Source organism: Rhinoraja longicauda, chromosome 27, assembly GCF_053455715.1.
Source record: "Rhinoraja longicauda isolate Sanriku21f chromosome 27, sRhiLon1.1, whole genome shotgun sequence".
Lineage (NCBI taxonomy): Eukaryota > Metazoa > Chordata > Chondrichthyes > Rajiformes > Arhynchobatidae > Rhinoraja > Rhinoraja longicauda.
This window is the reverse complement of record NC_135979.1, coordinates 24,451,355-24,476,444: the sequence shown is the minus strand read 5'-3', so window position 1 is coordinate 24,476,444 and position 25,090 is coordinate 24,451,355. Positions and strand designations below refer to the sequence as shown.

Genomic DNA, 25,090 nt, shown 5'->3' with positions numbered 1-25,090 from the left:
TGGAAAATAAAGATTTTATTAAAGATTTACTTTGTATATTGGACGTAAATGTGTTCTAATTTGAAATCACACCATTCATTCATTCCTGAGCTAGTTCAATACAGAATAAATGTAGACATGTGCCAAGTGTTATATTCTGAGAAGTTAAACCAGGAGATAAAGCAGGACATGACATGGTAAGTGACAAGGCCCTGGGAATAGCAGCACATGGTCTCAGCAGTAAAGGTTAATTCAAGCAGGTGAGATCCTGTTTACAGTTGGTTTAGGCAGATGTGAAGTGACTATTCTTGGGCAGTAATCTCTCACAACTTTGCTGAGGGTATAATTTAGCCCCCCCCCCCCCCACAACGGTCAGGGTAAAAACTAATACAAGCTTACTTGGAGAAAGGTGCTGGGTCCCATGCTGTTCGTCATATATACGAAACTGGGTGAAAATGTAGGTGGTATGATCAGCAAGTCTGCCGAGGAAACCAAAATGGGTGGTGTGGTAGACAGGAAAGAAGGCTATCTAAGGTTGCAACAAGATCTAGATTAACTGGGAAAGTGGGCAAAGGAATGGCAGATGGAGTTTAACTAGGGCAAGGCAATTTTATGTATTTTGATAAGTGAAACCAGCACCGGACATAGATAGTGAGTGACAGCCTTTGGTAAAGCAGAGACCCAGAGGTACAAGTACATAGTTATCTCAAGATTGAGACTGGTAGACATGCCTTAGTTAAGAAGGCACTCTTACCATTATTGGACAGAGCAGGAGTTGGGACATCATGTTACAGCTGTCCAGGATGTTGGCGAGACTTTGCCTGGAATATTGGAGATACTGGCCTGCAAATTCGGCTATGGGAATGGGGTTGCCGGCTCTGGCCAGGCTGGAGGTCCAGAGCCCTGGCTGCAGGCTCGGGAAGTTCCTACGAGGTCGAGATTGGCCATCTCACCCGGCCTAGGTTGCACATTTTTGGGGGAATGTCCAAGGGGGATTTCAAGTGCACTCTCATAATTTTATTCGGATTAAAGGAAGTGCTCGACCTGCAGTTGCTGGAAAATCAGTGGTGGATTTGTATTGTGGTGGATTTGTATTGAATTGTGCAAAAGAGACACAAAAGAAGTAAGAATGATGACCATTAGGAATAATTAGGCTGCTGGTAGAGCCGCTGCCTCACTGCGCCAGAGAACCGGCTTTGATCCTGACCTTGGATGCTGTCTGTGTGGAGTTTGCACGTTCTCCTTGTGAACAAGGTTTCCTCCCACATCCCAAAGACCTGCGGGTTTGTTGGTTAATGGGCTTCTCCAAATTGTCCCGAATGTGTATGGAAAGGATGCGAAAGTGGGATAACATAGAACTAATGTGAACGATGGTCAGCATGGGCTTGGTGGGCCAAAGGGCCTGTTTTCATGCTGTATTTCTGAAACTAAAAAATGAATACAAGCTTTCTTGGAGAATGAACAGGCAGTTACTGCCGATATTTTTATTAGTTGAATTTTACAAGTCCATGCAAATACAAGCTGTGTCTGTGCCGTTAACAGGATTCTTATTAAAATCGCTAGATGTTTTTTTTTACAAAATTACCGTGTGCATTCTCATCATCCGCAGATTCCTGCTGCTTATAAACAACATGAACAGTTACAATAATAGACAGGTACTGTGGAGCCTGTTAAAGGCCAGAGGTATAAAATGATTGAAGAGCACAATATATAAAAATGACCATTCCATAAAGAGACAGTATCCATTTTTCAAGCCTATTATAATCACAGTTTGAAAACATCCAAAGACTAGGCACCAACTGTGCTGTGGAATATTTCAATTTCTTTGCAAATATTTTGTTCGATTATCTCCTTAGATGAGAAGGGTATTTTAATTATCTGATATTTATCAGATTGTTGCTTGTGTTGATTCAGTGTGGTCGTGTCTCACGAATCTAAAGCAACCCAGAAGATTGATGAGGGTAAGGCCATAGATAGACGTGAGCAAGGCCTTTAAAGTTCCGCATGGTCGGCTGCTCTAGGAGGTTAGATCACATAGGAACCAGGCAGAGCTAGCGAACTGGATACAAAATTGACTTTGTGGTAGCAGCACAGGGTTGCGGTGGAAGGTTGTTTTTCAGACTGAAGTGGTGTGTCTCAGATCTGTGTTGGGCCCATTGCTGTTTGTTTATTATATGTGATTATTGGATGAAAATTTATAAGGCATGATTAGTGAGTTTGCAGAATATATATCAAAATAGGTGATATCGTAGATAGTGAAGATGGTTAACAAGAATTCGGTCGGAGCTTGATCAGATGGGCAATTGGGCTGAGGAATGGCAAGTGTAGTTTAATTTAATTCAGTTAAAAGTGTGAGGTGTTTCATTTTGGAGGGATATGAGCCAAATGTGGGTATATCAAAACCCTGCAGCAAACAGCAACAGTTCTACAGTCATACAGCAAGGAAGAAGGCCATTCGACCCAACTCATCTATGCCGACCGAGCAAGATGCCCCGTCGAAGCTAAATGGGTCTAGCTTGAATGGGGCATCTTTCTCGGCATGGATGAGTTGGGCCGAAGGGCCTGTTTCCATGCTGTATGACTTGGACTGTTCCTCTTTGCTGCAGGGTTTTGATCCAATTTTAACTCGGGCCATGTTGGGTTATAGCAATGTCTTCAACATGGTTTCTCCAGGTTTACGATTGCCCATCAGCTTGCAGAACTCTAGACTTTGTGAGCAGGTTTCTGGGATGTCTCACTGAAAGAGATTGTAGATGAGAAACTCTATTGCAACACTTTGTAGACAATTCTTTGATTATAGAATCATGTATATTGATACCACACAAAATCTTTGGGGCCACCCAAATCGTTTACCAGCATGGTTCCAGGGATGGGGGAGTTTCAGCTGCAAGGTTAGTCTGGGGAGGCCAGGGTTGTCCTTGGGGTAATGAAGGTTGAGGACATTGAATGGTGAACAAGACATGGGTCAGTAGAGAGACGCTGTTCCCATAAGTACATGGTTCAACGACAGGCAATAGCAGCTTGTAATTTTGGAGCAAAATGTACGGGAGAATGTGAAGAAAGACTTTGAAATGAATAGGGCATGGAGGATCTGTACCTTGGGCTGTGGAGATGGCAGAAACTGTCAAACAGGGCCTTTAAATGAAAAAAAAGACACTATGTGCTGGAGTAACGCAGCGGCCCAGGCAGCTTCTCTGGAGAACGTGAATAGGTGACATTTTAGGTCGGGGGATGCTTCTTCAGACTGACTGCAGTGGGGAGAGAATTTGCAGAGCTGTGGGGAAAGAGCGGGGGATCGAATGGATGGGCTACACAGATTCTGTGGGATGCACCCCTCTCAGAGATTGTAGTTCTGCGATCTAAGGCTGGCAGAGTGCAACTGAAGAGATGTCATAATAAAGCTGCACATCCTTATGTTCCACACCTGGAGGAATGCAGTCTCTGGTTACGTGACTGTAAATCTACAGCTCACCAGTAATACTTGTGCACACTCCAGAAATAACTAGTGACCTTCTAGCTTACAGGATTGAATACTTCCAAAGAATTTTCTTGCAGGAGGAGCTGTGAGGGTGGGCTTTCTATTTTGTTGGGAATGGGAAGGGGAACAGTTTAACAAATGGTCACAAACTGTTGTAAGATTTGAGAAGTTTTCCCTCATTCTGCAATCAACACCAAACCAAAGAGCTGTAGTTTGGACATTTTACACGGGAGATTGGGGCTCATAGCGGAGAAAGGCTGCGGTCAGTTTACCAAGGGATGTCACAATCCGTGGGTCCCAAGATGGCCGCGGGACCTCGTGACCAGCCACAAAAGCAAAAACCCCACAGCCCAGTCTCTAGGTTTCTGCAAAGCCACGGCCAGAACAATGGATGGATATTGGCCGTGAAGAAACCCGCAAAACCAGGTCGAAGTCCAGACACTGGGGCGCTGACATCAGCATACTCACAATGCCCCAAGCCGACCTACACAGTTAATCCCGTTAAGGGGGCACAATAGCCCACAGAAACCTACCTGGCAGGTGATGGGAAACCAGTTAAACCCATCACCTCTCAACGAGAAACAGATTAACAGACCGTCTAGCCATCACCGGTACCCCCGGACATAACGCAGATCAAAGAGAAATCTCGAAACCTATCTTTGAAACAAAGAGATCCTGAGATCTGGGGGGAGATAGGACGGGTCAGGATTAGTATAACTGGCCACGACTTTTGGGTTTTAAACTCACGCAAGTCAGAAGCAAGAAAAACTCACGGCACGGAGAACAGGAGCACAAGGACAAGGACAGGAACACAGGCAGCGTAGTCGGGTTGCGCTGAGCAGAGGCGATCGCGAACGAGAACGACCCCATGGCAAGGTGAAGCCCGGGACCACTCGAAAGACCGAGACGACCGCCGACGACCCTTCCACAGCTACCTAATCGGAGGAAACAGCACGAACAGCCAGTAACCCCAGTAATAGCCCCATGGTGAGCATGTACCCCGATCCTGCACATCCTGGACATAGTTTTAGTGTAGAGGGGAGGGTGGCTTAATTAACGTGGGTGTATAAGTAAATATGTGTTGGCCAATTTTGCGATGTGTCGTACGTTCCCCATCTTACAGTCAGTATATGTCTTATAGAACTGTGCGTTCATAATTCAGAGTCAAAGTATTCATGTAATTCAGTATATGTCTTATAGAACTGTGCGTTTATAATTCAGTCAAAGTATTCATCTAATTCACTATATGTCTGATAGAACTGTGTAAAAACATTCATGTTCAATAGTCCCAAGTGCACAATAAAAGCCTTTTCCGTTTAAACCCTGGTCTTCAAATCTGGACTGGTTGAATTTTTCTGCACTATCAACGCTCCGGCATCTAAGTCCAGTGTCTAGAACCGTAGGGGGTGAGTGGGTCGAACCACTCACGGGGAACCAGTGTGCGCGGCCTGGTTGAGGGACCAGAGCAAGGCACGGGGACCTTAGGTCGGGCGAAAGTTCGGCGCAGAAACCCCTTACACTGTTCAAATGGTAGAGACACGAAGAGAAGCTGTTCAGCTTTGGTCTGGGTTGGATGGGGAACTCAGCATAGAGGTCTATTTGTAGAGATCGTTTTAGAGAGAGAAACGGTCCTTGTGATCTCCATCACTGTGAAATAGGAGTTGGTGAAGGAATTTCTGTAAAGCCGGAAAGCCAAATATCCCAGCATGTGTACATTTGTTTTTCAAACATTGTGACAGGCTTCCAAAAAATGGTCTCTTTTTTACTGGTTAGCATTCTGATTGAAAATGTCACATTTATATACAATACTGAAATGCTTAATGCACTTTATATACTCCACAAAGACAGTGCAGTCAAGGCTAACAATAGGTGCATCATAATCTGACCAAACTTTACAAGACAAGTTATTAATTATTATATCAAACCAATGATGTGACCTCTGACAGTTTCATAGTAAAACCACATTACTTATACAGAAGGAAATGCCCTTTTACAGTAAGTCATCTGATGTGTTGGATCTCAATTTGATGGTAAAACTGCATAAAGTTCTTGTTTAAAAAACCATCTCGGTCCTTATACAAAATAGTTTTGCAGTCCCAGCCTTGCTACGGAGAGAAATCCATACAACAGCTTCCATGCATTAGGTAAGGAATAATTCCTATCAATGTGTGAATATCAGGAACATCTTTTCAGACACAGATTACCATTTTTCTTCAGTAACTGAATTTTCCACCCCGTTAAGACGAAGCACTTCAGCGTAGGTAAGCCAGATAATGGTAACCATTCCCCACCTCAACTTTCATCAATTGTCCAATTATATGGGACTTCATTAGGGCTCGCTTGTAGACCGCCAACGGTCCATGTCATATGCAGAAAGCCTTCCCTCTCTTTATAAGTGTTGTAGATCCAAGAATCAACATGGAGATGGCTGTGCGTTTTTGCAATGATGAGGAAACATAGTGGGATCACGACTATGTGAGTGACAGTGCTACATTTTTGCCAGAATTACACAAAATATCACATTTAATCACACTTTTAACAATCAGCCCATTATCGAGCCTCCGTGTCCATGGGATCTTGAAAGTGAAGAGGGAGGATGGGAAGGATGGATCTTTAGATCCTTGGGTTCCTCACCTGTGATACCATTCAAGTTCTTCATGGATTTACACAGTAGGCTACTCTTGAGCAGCTACAAAACCATAAAGTGCTTGCCTTTTGATATATTCTGCCCTTTTCCAGTTTTTATTAAATATAATCGGTGGATAAACAAAGTCTTTTTGCTTTATGTTAGAATCCTCAGAAATCAACCACGATTCATTATTGTTCCTTGCTTGTTTAAGGTTATAGCAAATGGTGAAAGTTAACAGCCGTTGGCCACATTTAGGCCCACGTCTTGCTGAAAGACTGGGTTAGGTGAAATGTCTAATTCCTCAGCTAAGATGCTGTGAAATCCTCTGCCCGTGTTGTGTTCCAGTCAACACTCCAACCTGGTCTTGTCATCAAGACTGAGAAAACCGAGACTTTTGTGGAATCTGTTTACCAATTGGCTGATGTGAGTTTTTACTCTCTCTGGCCCAGAGCGGTTACTCATCTTGGCTCATTTTGTGGCCTGGTCTCCTGCTGAGTGACTGGCCAGTGTGGCTGGACATGATCGGCAGCTGGAGAGGTATCTTCTCTCTCTCTTGGAACTTTCACCCTTCTTAAAACAAGGCTGGCTTCAGTAAATTTTGAACAGACAGTGCCACGTAATATTCCCACGTTTGACTGACGGTTTGGGAGATTTTTTGGATCCAAGGCCCACAGTGCAGCTCTTTGAAGAAAAATAAAACAGTAGCCCTTCTGGTTTCTTTGCCGCCTGTTGCCAGAATCCATTGGTCAGAGTTCTATGTTCACAGAACTATTATAGGATGTATTCATTTGAAGTCAACAAAGTTTTAGAGATGGTCAAAGCATGCAGATGTCTCATTTTTTAACATTTTCTAGGATGCAGTGGATGGACATGTGTAGGAATGTGTTACGTAGAAGAGATTTTTTGGGGTTGGCTTGGACTATGCAGGAGGTGCCAGACCAGCCAGTGTTTGCTTCACTGAGATCTCAGTGCATGGAGTAAGCAGTGTGCCTGGCGCCTTCCTGCGGGAAGTGCAGAAGAGTGGGATGGAGCTGCCTACCAAGGCTCAGGGTGCTGAAGGTCAGGTTGTCTATGCAAAGGTTGTAGAAGTGTTCGGCATGCCTTCTCAAACCTCATTCTGATAGGAGGGTGCTCATGCTCAGAGACGCTTGGTAAGGCAGAGGCAGGGTCGTGGGATCGTTCCTTCAAACGATGCAGGTTTCAGGGAGGAATACTGTCGTGGTGAGAAGGGTCAGCAAGCTTTCCACGCCGCTGACACCTTCCACCACCGCTGAGGGAGAACCTTCACAGAAACATTCCAAATGCATTCAACTGAAGCAAATGCACACTAGTCTTACGGGTAGAGCTGAAGGCTGGTTTCTTCTAGTTCGGGCTCCATGCCAGCAACGGGAAGGTGCAACACAGTGAGGAAGGGATGCATCAAGGCACCCACTCATCGATGGACCGGGATGGTGGTGGCCATCTGGATCTCCAGCCTCTGCTTGGACCATCCTTCCAACTGCTGACAGATTCCTCACGTTCTACCGTGTGCATTGCCCTCATGAAAAGGAAGGCTTGTACTTAAACTGTGGTGAGAAGTTCTCCCTCTATTGCACGTTATCCCTTATGCATACAAAAGCAATTTCCCCAAACATGTAAATGAATGCACAGGATGCGGAGATTACTTATACTTCCAAGGTAATTGAAAATAAATAAAATAACAGACTAGCATTAGCAGCAGTTGGTCAAATTGCACATACAGTATTTACAGCCACCCCTTGGCATTCTAATGATATGCTCCTTGTCTTGTCCTGTCCATGGAGACCTTTAATGGCCAGCTGGACTTGTGCTGCTGTCGAACGAGGACTGAGAGAGACGACGGGTGATGGGTGCCACCGTGGAATCGACCAGGGACGAGGTGGGGAAGAGCTTGTACCACCCCGTGACTAGGGTGGACAGGTCGAGTTCCTCCAGCAGGATCTGAGCCATTCCCATGAAGTACTTGTGGTCCATCCGACCATAATCTCCCCACACTATGACCTGCAAGCACATTGGTGACACTTGTAAGATAGGATGACCAGTTTGGAAAAGGATTCGGGACATTTGGTCCCGTGCAATGAGGATTATAGAAGCCAAGAAATAAATGGTGAGATAAAAAAGACACAAAGTGCTGGAGTGACTCATGCGGGTCAGCCATCACGTCTGGAGAACATGGATAAGCGATGTTTTGGGTCGGGGCCCTTCTTCAGGGCAAGGAGAAAGGGGGGGGGGCAGGGAAAAGATTAGCATGTGAACAGGAGATCGCAAACTACTTCCTCTCCCTTGCCAACCATTTTCACTCCCCATTCCCGTACTGAGCTTCCTGTCCTGGGCCTCCTCCATTGCCAGAGTGAGGTGGGGCAGGGCAAAGTCGGGCAAGTGATAGGTGGACACAAGTGAGGGGGTTTTGATCAGCAGATGAGTGACAAAGACCCAGAGATGAAAAGACAAAAGGCTGTGAGATGGGGCGAGAAGATGCTCAGAATGTGAAGCCAGTGAAGGGATATGGATAGAAGGGGACAGGGGGGAGGGGGCAGGATAGTGGGAGAAATGGGTGTGCATGCAAGTGGGGTACAGGGAAGAGATGAGGGAAAAGGGGATGGGGGAGGGGGGGGGTTGTGTTGGTTAGTTACATACTGTAAAATTGGAGAATTCAATGTTCATACCATTGTTCTAAACTACCCAAGCAGAACATGAGGTTCTATGAGGACAGAGTGAGGCCATGGAAGGATTTCTAAAGATAAGGCATTTTAAATCAAGACAGTGTGATTCTTGACCGAGTTGGTCCAGAGAGGTGATCGGTGAACAGGACTTGCTGTGAGTTAGGGCATGGATGCAGGATGTGGATGGCTTGAGGTTGAACAGTCAACTAAAGTGACAAACAGGCTGGGCCAAGCCAGGTCAACAGGTCTCTCTCTTAAAAAAACCAAATAAACCAGGCGGATTTTTAAATAAGGTGAAAGCACCATGGACAGGGACACTGAGCGGCAGAGTTTCTGTCTTACAGCGCCAGAAACCCGGGTGCAATCCGGACTACGGGTGCTGTCTGCATGTCACCATTTGTACATTCTCCCCGTGACCTGCGCGGGTTTTCTCTGAGTGTTGTGATTTTTCACCCACCCTCCTAAGACATACCAGCTTATACGTTAATATTCTCGAGTATAGAAGTTGGGAGGTCATCTTGCAGTTGTATAAGACGTTGGTGAGGCCGCATTTAGAGTATTGTGTTCAGCTCTGGGCACCATGAAAAGATGTTGTCAAGCTGGAGAGGGTACAGAGAAAATTTACAAGGATGTTGCCAGGACTAAAGGGTCTGAGCTATAGGGAGAGGTTGAGTTGACTGGGTCTCCATTCCTTGGAGCGCAGGAAGATGAGGGGTGATCTTGTAGAGGTGTGTAAAACCATGAGAGAAATAGATCGGGTAGATGCATTGAGTCTCTTGCCCAGAGTAGATGAATCGAGGACAAAAGGACGTAGATTTAACATGAAGGGGAAAAGATTGAATAGGAATCCGAGGGGTAACTTTTTCACACAAAGGATGGTGGGTGATGGAATAAGCTGCCAGAGGAGGTCGTTGAGGCTGGGACTATCCCAACGTTTAAGAAACAGTTAGGTACATAGATAGGACAAGTTTGGCGGGATATGGGCCAAACGCAGGCTGGTGGGACTAGTAAAGGTAGGACATTTTGGCCGGTATGGGCCAGTTGTGCCGAAGGGCCTGTTTCCATGCTGTAGCACTCTATAACTATGACATATTTTAATGTCAGTTTTTAATTTTTAGATTATTTTAACACATTCCCAAAATCTGGAATTTAAAGGTCTGGATTATTGATGCAATGCCAAGCTCTTCCTCCTTCCCTCTATGGGGCAGATGAAGCCCCTGGGAGATACCACCTCTCTCAGGAAGAGAGATCCCACCCCTGCTGGGAGAGAGAGCTCCTAGCTCTGCTGGCGGAGGGAGGTCTGTCGGGCTGATCCCACCTGTGATAGTGGAGAGGTCTGTCGGGGTGATCCAGCACTAACCTGGAGAACCCGACCTTGAGGGCCCTCATCAAACAGCAGTGCCTGCTGGTAAACCGGGTCCAGGGTCTTCTTTGATAACTTGGTTTTTCTCTTTGCAATACACATGCCATTCTCCAGGAGGTACACTTTAATGTACGGGACTGCGACACAGAAGAGACACACTGTTAGTGGGCAAACGCAAAATGAAACCCAGTTAGTTGCCCAAGACATTTCAGACATTTATAAAGAGACAATTGCTTTGCACCCATTGAAGGGTTGTCACTCCTCTAAAGTAGGAAGTAATTTCTGCACAGCAGGATCATGCAAAACAGCAATGTATAGACTAGGACCAGAGAATTCTTGGATGAGGGATAAATGTGAACGAGATGCTGCAAAGGTTCGCCCCAGCCCTGCTCTCTGAGATACAGCTGTGACATCTGGTTTCAGCTGATTCAAAAGATGCTATCTCAGATACTCTCTCAGCAGACTCACTCACTCAGTCACTCAGTCTCACCAGCCAGTGGGATAGTGAGTCTCTCACACCTCGGTGAGGAAAATGTACGTTGACATCCCTCAAAAACCAGGCTGCTGTTCTGTGAAGCATTGAGTTGAAGTTGCAGTAGGTAGAACAAAGAAGATGGAATAGTACAGCGCAGGAACAGGCCCTCCCACTCACAATGCCCCTGCCGAATATGATGCCAATTGAAACTGAGTCCATCTGCCTGCACATGATCCATATCCCTTCATTCTCGGCATCTCCATGTGCCTATCTTTAAAAAAAACCTTAAACACCACTATCACCTTAAACATCTGCCTCCACCATCACCCATGACAGCACAATCCAGGCACCCACCACCCTCTGTGTAAAAAAACATGTGCCCCGCACTTTCAGAATTTTAGAGACTTCTATCGGATCTCCCTTCAGCCTCTGAAGCTCCAGGCAAAACCATCCAAGTCTGTGCAACCTCCTTGGAGCTAATGCCCTCTAATCCAGGCAGAATTATGTTAAAGCAGTCTTCTGCACCCTCTCCAAAGCATCCACATACTTTCTGTAATGGGGCAACAGGTAGTGATCACAGAGATCATCTCCTGAGATGCTGCCTGACCTGCTGAGTTACTCCAGCATTTTGTGAATAAATACCTTCCTGTAATGGGGCGATCAGAATGGTACACAATTCTTCCTGTTGCTTCTAGACTGGATCACTGGCAGCCGAATGATGAAGCTGCTCCCAATGTCCGTCTCCAACAGCCAAGTGTTTCACACTAATCTGTTTTTTCCAGTTTAGCTCCCAAATTACAGCGTCTAACCTCAGGCAAGTCAGCTCTGCTAAGTGTTGTGTCATTATCATCCATTTCCTCCTTTACTGTACTCTATTTTCAAATAAAACATTGATATTCTCAGCATCGTTCGTCAAAGTCACTCTGGATTGTGCTATGGTTAATAATCTGTTTAAACATTCACCATACCCAATCATAAACATGTGGATCAACCGTGTCACAGACAAAACAATCGCTTGCGGCTCCTCCATTTGCTTATGTCTCGTCTCTAGAGTAATGTCCCGAGATGTAAGGGCAATGGGTTGTCCATTCTATGTAGCTCCAGAAGATAGACACAAAGTTCTGGAGTAATTCAGCAGTTCAGGTCGCATCTCTGGAGAGAAGGAATGGGTGATGCTTTGGGTTGAAATGAGCAGTCTGAAGAAGGGACTTGACCCAAAATGTCACCCATTCCTTCTATCCAGAGATGCTGCCTGTCCTGCTGCATTACTCCACCAATTTGTGTCTATCTTCGGTGTAAACCAGCATCTGCAGTTCCTTCCAACACATACTATGTTGCTCCAGGTTTGGACTAACATTGAAGAGCTACCTCTTCCTCCAAGAACAAAATATTAAGAACAAAACACTGTCCGAGAGAAGGCTTCTTTTGCAGTTCTATTTCTTTGGATTCTCCCCTGAACCACTCTGCATCTCCCAGTGCTAAATCTCTGAGCAGCGTCACCCTGTTTGACAGGTGAGAGAGGATTTCAGATATTCAGAGTAACTTATTTGGAGTCATATTCCCAACAAACACTGGAAACATGGATCCTGTCGGTGAGGACATCTCCAAACTGCATTAGCTTTGATGGGATGAACAAAAAGTCCTCTCCCCGGGCAAGGTATCCAATCAAACAACTTGCTGCCTCTCAGGTTCCACAGCCTCGCAGCACCGTTGCATAACTTCATCCAGATGTTTATTGTGGGCCTGATTAGCTTCTTCCAACTTTTCTGTCAAACAAGATCATCCACAATGTTTCTATTCTCTGATGTCTTTCCACCAACACCTGCAACTTCCTTTGGAAAACCCCTGACTCAGTAATGGCTTCCACACCCGGTACAACGCCCAGAAAGGGGAGTGGAAAGCAGTTAAATGTGATATTTGTATATGTTTATTGATTGAAAGAAACGGCATGGAAACAGGCCCTTCAGCCCACCGCCCACACCGACAATCGATCTCCCGTTCACACTGGTTCTGTCCATTTTCTCATCCACTTCCGACACACGAGGGGGCAATTTGCAGCAGCCAATTAACCTACAAGCCCACAGGTCTTTGGGATGTGGGAGGAAACCGGAGCATCTGGTGGAAACCTATGCAGTCACAGGTGGAACGTGCAAATTCCACACAGAAAGAACCCGAGGTCAGGGCTGAACCTCCTGTGCCACTGGGCTGCCCTTCTCTAAATGCGTCTTAAAACTCTTAAGAGACATCTGATTCCATCAAAGCCTTAGCTCCGTGTAGTCAGTGTAGATACATCTCCCGTGGCTGATAGACGATCACGTCTCTCACAATAACTTTATTCAAGTCTTTAGAATCTGAACAAATACTGCTTAGATATTGTTTCCATTGAACAGATCCAAGCAGTCAGTGTTGTTGCTAGAACTGGAAAATCTCGTCTGACTAGAACATCTAGTCTTCCACGTATCTAATAATAGAGAGCAAACGGCATAAAGCAGGCCACTGGGACCAACCTGTCCATTCCACCGTTCATACTTCGCTTAAATCTCCTCCAATCTTTTCTCATCCAAATTCGCTCCCCTCCCTCTTTTTTAGCTTCGCTTAAATCACCTGTGCTGTTTGGTTCCACCACTCCCTGTTGCTTCTCCCTTATGGCCTTAGAGTGGCACAGATGGTACAGTCGCTGCATCACAACGTCAGAGAGCTGAGTTCAAGCCCGACCTCGGTGCTGTCTGTGTGGAGTTTGCACGTTCTTTTTGTGACCATGCAAATTTGCCCCAGTTTGTGAGGTTAATTGATGACTGTAAATTGCCCCTGATGTGCAGGTGTGCGGAGGGAGTCAATGGAAATGAGTGGAGAATAAAATGGGACTCGTGCAAGACGAGGTGGACAGTTGGATTGTTGCAGAGTGCTTGGTGGGACTACTTCCGCACTGCCTGTCTCTGTAACTCAGTGACGGCCACTGTCACTCTGCAAGTGCAAGTTGCACTCGATCTCCTGCTCTTGATATTCTCCCATTCCATCACCTCACACCTAAGGACATCCGTCCACTGGGCACTCCTTAGTTACTGGTTTATAATCATACCTGGTGCTATAATGGTGCTATAACTGGGCCTGGTGCTATAATGGTGCCATCATCACTATCCTTACACAACATCTATGATCAGAATGTAATATCAAGGAACTGCAGGTGCTAGATTATACCAAAGATGGGCACAAAATGCTGGAGTAACTCAGCGCATCAGGCAGCATCTCTGGAGAAAATGGATAGGTGACATTTCAGGTCGGGACCCTTCTTCAGACTGATTGCGGGGGGGGGGGGGGGGTGGAGAGAGGGGAAGAAAATCGGAGGGAAGAGGGGGACAGACAACAGGTGACCTCAGCTGAGGGGGTTCCCTGATAGGCAGATTGTTGGATAGAAACAGATGTGGACCCAAAAGACATAGTTGCGGACTGTGAATCTTATTGAAGGGTGTTTGGTGGAATGGATGGGGGATAAACCAGTGCAAGTGCAGCCAGGGTTCAGGCTTGGATGAAGGTGGCACAGGTATAGTTGTTAACTTTGCTGTTGCACTAACGTAGTTATGGAAGTAGTCTGTGAAGAGGGCTGCATGAGGATTACAGATATGGATAGATTATGGAAAAGGGGCAACGATTTGTGGTAAAATGTGAAATTGTTCACCTTGACAGGGATATTAAAATATAACATATATATATATATATATATATATATATATATACATACATAAACACACACACACACGCACGCACACACATACACACACACACACACACACACACACACACACACACACACACACACACACACACACACACACACACACACACACACACATATATATATATACCTTTGTAGCTTTCTTATGTCCTCTTAACTTAGTGAAATGAATATAAGATCTTGCAGAGTGTGGACAGGGGGAGTGTGTACATAAGACGCTTCCTCTTGTGGGAGAAGCAGCACATACGATTCAAAATGCAAGGTCACCCAGTTGGAATTTTGTTCTGAGGGTCCTGTGTCTTTGAGACCCTTACCTTGAGGGTTGGTGAAAGCGGTCTTGAGTTACTTTAAGGCAGTGATTGGTAGTTGTGGCGTGAAAGGTAGAGGAGTGAAACGTTACCGCAAGTATGTGAGAAGTCAGAGCTGAGAATATAACCCAATCAGACAAAGCCGAGACAGCTGAATGTACTCCTGAATGTACGGGAAAGAGAGGGTGTGAAAAAGGGGGACATACTACTTAAAATTGGAGAATTGAATCTTCATACCGTTGGGTTGTAAGCTATCTAAGCGGAATACGAGGTGCTGTTCCTCCAGTTTGTGTGTGGTCTCACTTTGTCAATGAAGGAGGCCCAGGACAGAAAGGGAACCATGGAGTCAGTCTGCCCTCTGCTGGAATCGTGCAACACTGTGATCAGTAGGTGGCTGGAGCCTGACACACAGACTTGCAATGCTTCTCTCAGGAGATAGACTATCGACTGATATCTATTATAAACCAATGGACTCCCACAACTATCTACAGTAGGGTTGCCAACTGTCCCATATTAGCCGGGATATCCCGTATTTTGGGCTAAATTGGTTTGTCCCGTACGGGTCCGCCCTTGTCCCGTATTAGGCCCGGACGCCGCTGTAAGCCCGGACACTGTAGGCCCAGACGGTGTGGGTGCGGACAGTGTAGTCTGGAGGCCTGGGCGCCGCCTGGCGGAGGTTGCATAGCAACCCGCCTCCCAGCCTGGGCGGCTGCCATTGGTGGAGCGGGAGGGACGGGGGGAGAGACCTGTCCCGTCCTAGTGCGGGGATATTCAGTGCGGGTGGGTGGATGGAGGCGGCTCTCCCACTGACGGTCCTCGGGGGGCCAGAGCATGTTGCTGTGCTGATGCCGCTGGACTCTGGGCGGCATGGGGAAGGCGCTGAGCCGGCCAGGGAGAGGATGGTGGACGGACGAGCCGAGGGCAGGCCCAGCGCCAGGCCTAGGCCTCAGTCTCCACCTCCACCAATGCCCGGCCTCCACCGCTGCTAATGCTGCCGCCTTTCCCCTTGGCCCACCTCAGGCTCACGGTTACCCAGTCACGTCCAGGCCCAGGCTCCAGCTGCTTCCCCCGGCACCAGGCCTGGCTCTCCCGCCGCTACGGAGCTGGCAAACCCGCCCCCGAGAGACAAGCGGCCGAGCCCTGCTCGCACCCGAGGGCTGCGGAGGTGGGTGAGGAGAGAGCGGTGTGGCTGGCGCCGGGTCTCCAGAGCTGTATGAAAATCCATGGACAATTCCAAACTGACTCTGTATGGCAAGGATTGGCTTGTCACCATACTTGAGTTACCTAATAGTAGAAGAAGAATTCAACCAAGCCCTTGGACTTTTTACCTTGGCAGGCATTACTGATCTGTTTGACAGTTACATTGCACAAAACTGGGTAAATCAGAAATCGGCTTTGGGGAGTACCCTGGACCCATGAGCCGACAAAATTCTGATCAGTGTTCTGTACGTCAGTCTCACGTGTGTTGAGCTTATTCCAGCTCCTCTCACTGTTACGGTTCTTATGCGAGATGTCATTTTGGTTGCAGCGGGTTTCTATATTAGACACCGAACAGTTCCAGCACCAAGATCACTGAGCAAATATTTCACCCCGTGTTATGCTACTGCCCAATTGAAACCAACTTTTATCAGTAAGGTGAACGCTGCAGTCCAACTTGTACTAGTGGCTGCATGACTCGCGGCTCCAGTTTTCCAGTTTGTGGACAGTGTGTTCCTTCATACTTTATGGTACGTCACAGCCCTGACCACGGCAAACATACTGTGCAAGTCGTGAACCGGGCAAAGTAAACCAAACTGCGTCACTGACAATGGCGTCTGGAATCAGTCAGAGCAAAGCAGGAAATGGATCTTGATTTGTATGCAGAAAATACATTGATTAAAATAATGTAGATATATATGGATTTTTTTTTCCTACAAAAGATACGAATTTAATAATAAAAGTTTAAAAATCTGAGGGAAAAAAAATTGGTGGAGCGGGAGCACGCGGCCGCTGGCTGAGTGGGGTCACGTGGCACCTTGTCCAGTATTTGGGAATGAGAGAGTTGGCAACCCCTATCTATAGCCTGTTAAAGGTTCATTTAACTCACAAATTGGCACCAGTCACTGACATGACCGTTAAGTGATCAGCAAAAATGGCGTACCCATTGCCATTGGGTAATGAAACTGGTACTCATTCCCATTGGAACTGTTCAGGACAGGGTGACTATTTGCTCTGAAGGTGTCTTCTCTGTAATTTTACCCTGCCCGTTGTAAATCACCACCCAATCTCCCCCAAAGGGCTCAGATGTTCTAAGTTCATGCAGTCTGTGCAAAGCTGCTAATTGATGCTCTTGATGATCATTTATATCAATTACCAGGTACTTGTGAATTGCCATCTCCTGCTTGGGGTGAGGTGGGGTGTGGGGAATAACACGTGGAAAACCAGCAGGAGGTGAATGACATTTCAGTTAATAATGTACATATTCATACGCACCATTGCTCATTGGTTAATTCAGTTGACACTTTAACTATTCACCAGGAAGAATGACTTAAAAGATGGGACTGAAGTCTTTTTGCCAACTAAATGCAAAGCTTCAAACTGTGATACTTGCAACCCTGACACTTTGAATGTGATGCTTTAGTGCGGGAGAAAGACCATACCCTGATTTGTGTGGCTACATCTCTCCTCCCATCTGGACCTCCTGCTGATGTACACCAGTAATTACCACACCGTTGTCTTTCTGCTTGTGGAGCTCTCTGTGGAGTTCCAGGTTATGAACACTCTTCAATTTAGCCATGGGAGCAGTTCAGTAGCAAACATCACACTGCTGTTTGTGGGAGGTCATTGTTAGAATAATCATTAGACATGATACACTCCATCTGGAGATTGGGAAGGATGCACTACAAACGCAAAGCTTTCTTTCGCACACTCGTTATACACATACGTTCGACCGAGCAGAATACAAAACACATTGAGCATTAAACGCATCAAAGAAAAGCATTCGTATGTGCAAAGGTTGTAGCCGCCTCTGCAAATCATCTCCTCCAGCTTTGTATATCAAATCCAAGATAATTAAGAACCATCATAAGAGATTTCCCGTTGGGATTATATTGAGCGGAAGTTAATGGGAAAGTTTTTGATCCAGTGGAATTCTGTATTATGACAGAAACGTGGAACAAAGGAGACTAGAGTATTACGACAAGGTCCATCTCAGGTACTGATCTCCCCACCATCGAGGGCATCTAGAGGAGATGCTGCCTCAAACAAAATCAGCCAATATTATCAAAGACTCGCATTTCACTCCTACCATTGAGAAGAAGGTACAGGCATCTGAAAACCATGACCACCAGGTTCAAGAACAGCTTCTTCCCAACAACCACTAGATAGAGCTCTTAAGGATAGCGGAGTCAGAGGGTATGGGGAGAAGGCAGGAACAGGGTACTGATTGAGAATGATCAGCCATGATCACATTGAATGGCGGTGCTGGCTTGAAGGGCCGAATGGCCTCCTCCTGCACCTATTGTCTATTGTCTATTGTCTATTCTTGAACATCATACAATATTAACCTCAACTATGAACTTCGATAGAATGTCTTTGATTTCACCAAGGACTGTTTTTTTGTTTGTATTATAGTTAATTATTGAATTTTCATTTATTATATATTGTCTATGTGTATTATGGTTATAGACCTGTTATGCTGCTGCAAGTAAAAATTTCATTGTGAAGGTCACACGGTCATGTGATAGGAGTAGAATTAGGCCATTCGGCCCATCAAGTCTACGCCATTCAATCATGGCTGACCTATCTCTCCCTCCTAACTACATTCTCCTGCCTTCTCCCTATAACCTCTGATACCTGAACTAATCAAAAACCTATCTATCGCTGCCTTAAAAATTATGCACTGACGGCCTCAACAGCCTTTAGTGGCAAAGAATTCCACAGATTCACCACCCTCTGACGAAAGAAATTTCTCCTCATCTCCTTCCTAAAAGATCGTCCTTTAATTCTAAGGCTATGACCTCTAGTCCCAGGCTCTCCCACTGGTGGAAACATCCTCTCCACATCCACTCTATCCAAGCCTTTCACTATTCTGTATATTTCAATGAGCTCCCCCCTCATTCTTGTAAACTCCAGCGAGTACAGGCCCAGTACCGACAAACGCTCATCATAGGTTAACCTACTCATTCCTGGAATCATTCGTTAAACCTCCTCTGGACCCTCTCCAGAGCCAACACATCCTTCCTCAGATATGGTGCCCAAAATTGCTTACAATATTTTAAATGCGGCCTTACCAGCGCCTTATAGAGCCTCAGCATTACATCCCTGTTTTTGTATACGAGCCCTCTTGAAATAAATGCTCGCATTGAGTTTGCTTTCTTTACTACCGATTCGACTTGCAGATTAACTTTTGGGGAATCTTGCACCAGCACTCCCAAGTCCCTTTGCACCGCCGATTTCTGGATCTTTTCCTCATTAAGAAAATGTCTACACCTTTATACCTACTACCAAAATGCATGACTCCACACTTTGCTACACAATATTCCATCTGCCACTTCTCTGCTCACTCTCCCAACCTGTTCAAGTCCTTCTGCAGAGTCCCTGCTTTCTCTACACTACCTGCCCTTCCACCTCTTTTCATATCACCCACAAACTTTGCCACAAAGCCTTTGTCCAAATCATTAATATACAACGTGAAGAGTAGCTGCCCGATCACTGACCCCTGCGTAACTCCGCTGGTCACTGGCAGCCAACTAGAAAAAGCCCCCTTTATTGCCACTCTCTGTCTTCTGCCATCCAGCCAACCTGTTGTCCATGCTAGTATCTGCCCTTTGGTACCATGGGCTCTCATCTTCTTTAGCAGCCTCACGTGTGGCACCTTATCAAAGGCTTTCTGGAAATCTAAGGAAACAACATCTACTGAATCTCCTTTGTCTGTCCTACTATTTGCTTCTTCAAAGAATTCCAGCAAATTTAGATTTAGATTTAGAGATACAGCGCAGAAACAGGCCCTTCGGCCCACCGGGTCCGTGCCGCCCAGCGATCCCCGCACATTAACACTATCCAACACCCACTAGGGACAATTTTTACATTTGCCCAGCCAATTAACCTACATACCTGTACGCTTTTGGAGTGTGGGAGGAAACCGAAGATCTCGGAGAAAACCCACGCAGGTCATGGGGAGAACGTACATACTCCGTACAGACGGCGCCCGTAGTCAGGATCGAACCTGAGTCTCCGGCGCTGCATTCGCTGTAAGGCAGCAACTCTACCGCTGCGCCACCGTGCCGCCTCTATTTGTCAAGCAAGACCTCCCCTTCACAAAGCCATGCTGAATTTGGCCTTTTTTTTAATCGTGAACTTCTAAATACTTTATCCTTTATAATGGAGTCTAAAATATTACCAACTACTGATGTCAAACTAATCGGCCTATAGTTCCCACTATTCTGCTTTGGTCCCTTCTTGTGCAGCGGGGCAATATTGGCAATTTTCCAATCATCTGGGACCTCTCCCGTCTCGAGTGATTCTTGAAATATCACTGTCAATGCCTCCACAATCTCGAACGCCACCTCTTTCAGATCCCCAGGGTGCAGTCCATCTGGTCCAGGTGACTTATCCACCTTCAGCCCTCTCAGCTTCCCAAGCAAGCACCTTCTCCCTGGTAATAGCCACTCCACTAACTTCCAACCCCTGACTCTCTTGAACTTTAGGCACATTGCTGGTGTCTTCCATTGTGAAGACTGATGCAAAAAAAAGTTATTTAACTCCTCTGCCATTTCTTTATTCCCCATTATCACTTGTCCTGCACCATTCTCCAGCAGCCCAACTCCCATTCTTGCTTCTTTCTTACTCTTTATATAACTGAAGAAACTCTTGCTATCCTCTTTTATATTATTGGATAGCTTACCTTCGTATTTCATTTTTTTTCCCAATGTTGCTTTTTTAGTTACCTTCTGTTGTTCTTTAAAAGCTTCCGAAACCTCTGGCCTCCCACTAATCTTTGCTGTATTATACGCCTTCTCTCGTTTAGTTTTATACCATCCTTGACTGCCCTTGTCAGCCACGGTCGCCTCTTTCTCCCCCTAGAATCTTTCTTCCTCTTTGGAATGAAATGATTCTGCATCTTCCGGATTATTCCCAGAAATTCCTGCCATTGCTGTTCCACCGTCACCCCTGCTAGGGTCCCTTTCTAGTCAACTTTGGCCAGCTCCTCCCTCATGCCTCTGTAGTTCCCTTTGCTCTCCTGCAATACCGACACATCCAATTTCATCTTCTCCCTCTCAAATTGCAGATTAAAACTTATTATGTTACGGTCGCTACCTCCTAATGTTTGCTTTACCTTGAGTTCCCTTATCAAATCCGGTTCATCACACAGCACTAAATCCAGAATTGCCTTTTCCCTGTGAAGTAACTCAACGTGTCAGGCAGCATCTCTGGAGAACATAGATAGGTGACATTTCGGGTTGGGATCCTTCTCAAAAGGTCACGATCCAAAACGTCATCTATCCAGAGATGCTGTCTGACCCGCTGAGTTATTCCAGCACTTTGTATCTTCTTTAATAAACAAGCATCTGCAGTTCCTTGTTTCTACAAGAATTTAATTGTTCAGTTGTCAGTGCATATGACAATTAAACACATTTGACTCTCTTGACTCTTGAAAGTAACTTGTATATAATTCTTCGGAATTACAGTGAATGGAAAATAGTTTAATCCATAGTATTCTATAAATAGTAAATGGATTGGGATTTAATGAAACTCAACTGAGGAATGGCAGTGAATGGGAAGGAGTTTAATTCTTTGGATTCTATACATTGGGGATGAATGGCAAGAAGTTTGATCCAATGAAGTTCTACACAATGGGATACGGTAAGGGATGTCCCACTAGGATTCCAGACATCCGGAGGAATTTCTGTGCTTGCTGCCTGCAAGTGCTATTGGAAATGGACTCCGAAAGGGCGACACAGTGGTGTAGCTGGTAGAACTGCTGCTTCACAGTGTCTGACACCCAGGTTCGATCCTGACCTCGGGTGCTGTCCGTGCGGAGTTTGCACGTTCTCCCTCTGTGTAGGTTTCCTCTGGGCTCTCCGTTTTCTCCCACATCCCACAGACATGTGGATTTGTAGGTTAATCGGCCTGTGTAAATTGCCGCTAGTGTGTAGGGAGTAGATGAGAAGGTGGGATTAGAGCACTAGTGTGAATGGGTGATTGACTGGCCTGTTCCCATGAAGTATCTCTAAACTAAACTAAAATAAGATGCCCCAGCAGTTTTGTACTGGTTCGGACAGTTACAAGTGAACATGGTTACCACTTACTTAACCACTGGTGTCAGATGACAGGTCATGTGCTTAACTTTTAACCATTTAATCCTATTTACCGGTAAATAGAGCAGCACATGTATTAGGTCCCTGATGTGAACCAGTGGCACTGCAATGATGTACGAGAGAAGCAGTTAAAGTGTGTAGTCCTTTGGCACCTACCTGGCAAAGCCTTGGTGCTGGGCTTGGGGGTCAGTCCCCGGGCTTGGATAATCTCCACCTCCAGCTGCCCACTCCGATCAGCCATGCCAATGTGAATGTCGCCTGTAACAAGGTGGCACCATAAATCAGCGGTAAAGAAAGAGAGCAGATACCACCCCAACCACCCGACTTCACTCCAGTCTGTTATATACTCACAGATATCAGTTATCACTTACACAAAGTGACCAGCACTCCTTCATTTGATGCCACTCACTGTCGAGGAGTCATTATTCTAAGAAGATTGAACTTCCATGTAATCTATTTCTCTCGGTATCTCTTATCCCAAATAGGAACTAACAAGAGCCCTTCAATCAGGGCTGCAGCCATTATCTTATACCCAGGTGCCTGTTATTCCAAATATAAACCATTAAAAACATTTGATTACATTCCAGCCTGCAACTCATTCCTGTAAACTACGGGAACCACTTGAGTGATACCAGCATGAGAGCCACCCGGGTATCTTTATAAAACCATAGCCTGCCCAACCTCTCCCTATAGCTCGGGCCCTCGAGTCCTGGGCTCATCATTGTAAATCTTTGCACTCTTTCCAGCTTGATTGATCTTTCCTCTAACACAGAATGTGATTATTATATTGAAGTGAGAGGAGAAAGATTTAATAGGAACCGGAGGGGCAACATCTTCTCACCGAGGATAGTGGGCACACGGATTGAGATGCCAGAGGAGGTAGTTGAAGCAGGTACTGGGTGCAAGTTGCATCAGGAGTTAAAATTGGCATGTACCAAAAGGTAATGCTACGGTGGTTATGGGAGATTTCAATGTGCGGGTAGACTGGGAAAATCAGGTTGGTACTGGACCCCAAGAAAGGGAGTTTGTGGAGTGCCTCCGAGGTGGGTTCTTAGAGCAGCTTGTTCTGGAGCCAACCAGGGAGAATGCAATTCTGGATTTAGTGTTGTGTAATGAACCGGATTTGATAAAGGGAACTCAAGGTAAAGGAACCGTTAGGAGGTAGTGACCATAATATGATAATATGATAAGTTTTAATCTGCAATTCTCCAATGTTCTATACATACTGGATCAGTTCCTGTGGATTGGAGGGTAGCTAATGTTATCCCACTTTTTAAGAAAGGAGGGAGAGAGAAAGCAGGGAATTACAGACCAGTTAGCCTGACACCAGTGGTGGGAAAGATGCTGGAGTCGATTATTAAAGATGTAATAGTGGTGCATTTGGATAGCAGTAACAGGATCAGCATGGATTTATGAAGGGGAAATCATGCTTGACTAATCTTCTGGAATTTTTTGAGGAGGTAACAAGTAAAATGGATAAGGGAGAGCCAGTGGATGTAGTGCATCTGGACTTTCAGAAAGCCTTTGATAAGGTCCCACACAAGAGATTAGTGGGCAAAATTAGAGCACATGGTATTGGGGGTAGGGTATTGACATGCACAGAAAATTGGTTGGCAGACAGGAAATGAAAGAGTAGGAATTAACGGGTCCCTTTCAGAATTGCAAGTAGTGACTAGTGGGGTGCTGCAAGGCTCGGTGCTGGGACCACAGTTATTTACAAATTGTGTAGGAAAATAACTGCAGATGCTGGTACAAATCAGAGGTATTACAAAATGCTGGAGTAACTCAGCAGGTCAGGCAGCATCTAGTAGAGAAGGAATGGGTGACGTTTCAGGTCGAGACCTTTCTTCAGACTGAAGAAGGGTCTCGACCCGAAACATCACCCATTCCTTCTCTCCTAGATGCTGCCTGACCTGCTGAGTTACTCCAGCATTTTGTGATACCTACAGTTATTTACAATATATATTAATGATTTAGATGAAGTTATTAAAAATAACATTAGCAAATTTGCAGATGACGCAAAGCTGGGTGGCAGTGTGAACTGTGAAGAGGATGCTGTGAGGATGCAGGGTGACTTGGATAGGTTGGGTGAGTGGGCAGATGCATGGTAGAAGCAGTATAATGTGGATAAATATGAGGTTATCCACTTTGGTGGCAAGAACAAGAAGGCAGATTATTATCTGAAAGGTGTCAGATTAGGAAAAGGGGAAGTGCAACAAGACTTGGGTGCCCTTGTACATCAGTCACTGAAAATAAGCATGCAGGTACAGCAGGCAGTGAAGAAAGCTAATAGCATGTTGGCCTTCATAACGAGAGAATTTGAGTATAGGATCAAAGAGGTCCTTCTGCAGTTGTACAGGGACCTAGTGAGACCGCACCTGGAGTACTGTGTGCAGTTTTGGTCTCCTAATTTGAGGAAGGATATTCTTGCTATTGAGGGCGTGCAGCGTAGGTTTACTAGGTTAATTCCTGGGATGGCGGGACTGTTGTATGTTGAAAGACTGGAGTGACTAGGCTTGTATACACTGGAATTTAGAAGGATGAGAGGGGATCTTTTAGAAACATATAAAATTATTAAGGGGTTGGACACGTTAGAGGCAGGAAACATGTTCCCGATGTTGGGGGAGACCAGAGCCAGGGGCCACAGTTTAAGAATAAGGGGTAGGCCATTTAGAACTGAGATGAGGAAAAACTTTTTCACTCAGTTGTGAATTTGTGGAATTCTCTGCCCCAGAAGGCAGTGGAGGCCGATTCACTGGATGCATTAAAAAGAGAGCTAGATAGAGCTCTTAGGGCTAGCAGAAAGGGATATGGGGAGAGGGCAGGAATGGGGTACTGATTGTGAATAATCAGCCATGATCACATTGAATGGCAGTGCTGGCTCAGAATGGCCTAATCCTGCACCTATTTTCTATGCCTCTAGCATCTACAATGTTGAGAACTTTATTCCGCATTCTGCATCATTCTCTTTGCTCTACATTTTGTACTTCAGTTTAGCTTGATTGTAATCATGTCTAGGATTATCTGATTTCATTGGATAGCACACAAACAAAACCTTTTCACTGTACATTGGTGCATGTGACAGTAATAAACAATAACAATAATCGGGGATCATTTAAGTGGCTAATGGACCCATTAGGAAGAAA

General features: G+C 45.6%; 1 protein-coding gene and 1 pseudogene across 1 annotated transcript in view; one reads left to right on the top strand and one right to left on the bottom strand.

The window, feature by feature from the left end:
• Nucleotides 1–1,432: 1,432 nt before the first annotated feature.
• The window catches only part of rims3 (regulating synaptic membrane exocytosis 3), a 121,218-nt gene continuing 97,560 nt past the window's right edge, over nucleotides 1,433–25,090 (bottom strand). Inside the window, exons 6-8 of the mRNA XM_078423353.1 lie at nucleotides 22,101–22,202; nucleotides 10,128–10,267; nucleotides 1,433–8,105 (exon numbers count right to left, since the gene is read on the bottom strand). Of these exons, the coding sequence (XP_078279479.1) occupies nucleotides 7,893–8,105; nucleotides 10,128–10,267; nucleotides 22,101–22,202 (455 nt within the window). The 3' untranslated portion in view covers nucleotides 1,433–7,892. The remainder of the gene's footprint in view (nucleotides 8,106–10,127; nucleotides 10,268–22,100; nucleotides 22,203–25,090) is intronic.
• LOC144606607 (cardiolipin synthase (CMP-forming) pseudogene) lies at nucleotides 15,478–16,419 on the top strand (annotated as a pseudogene).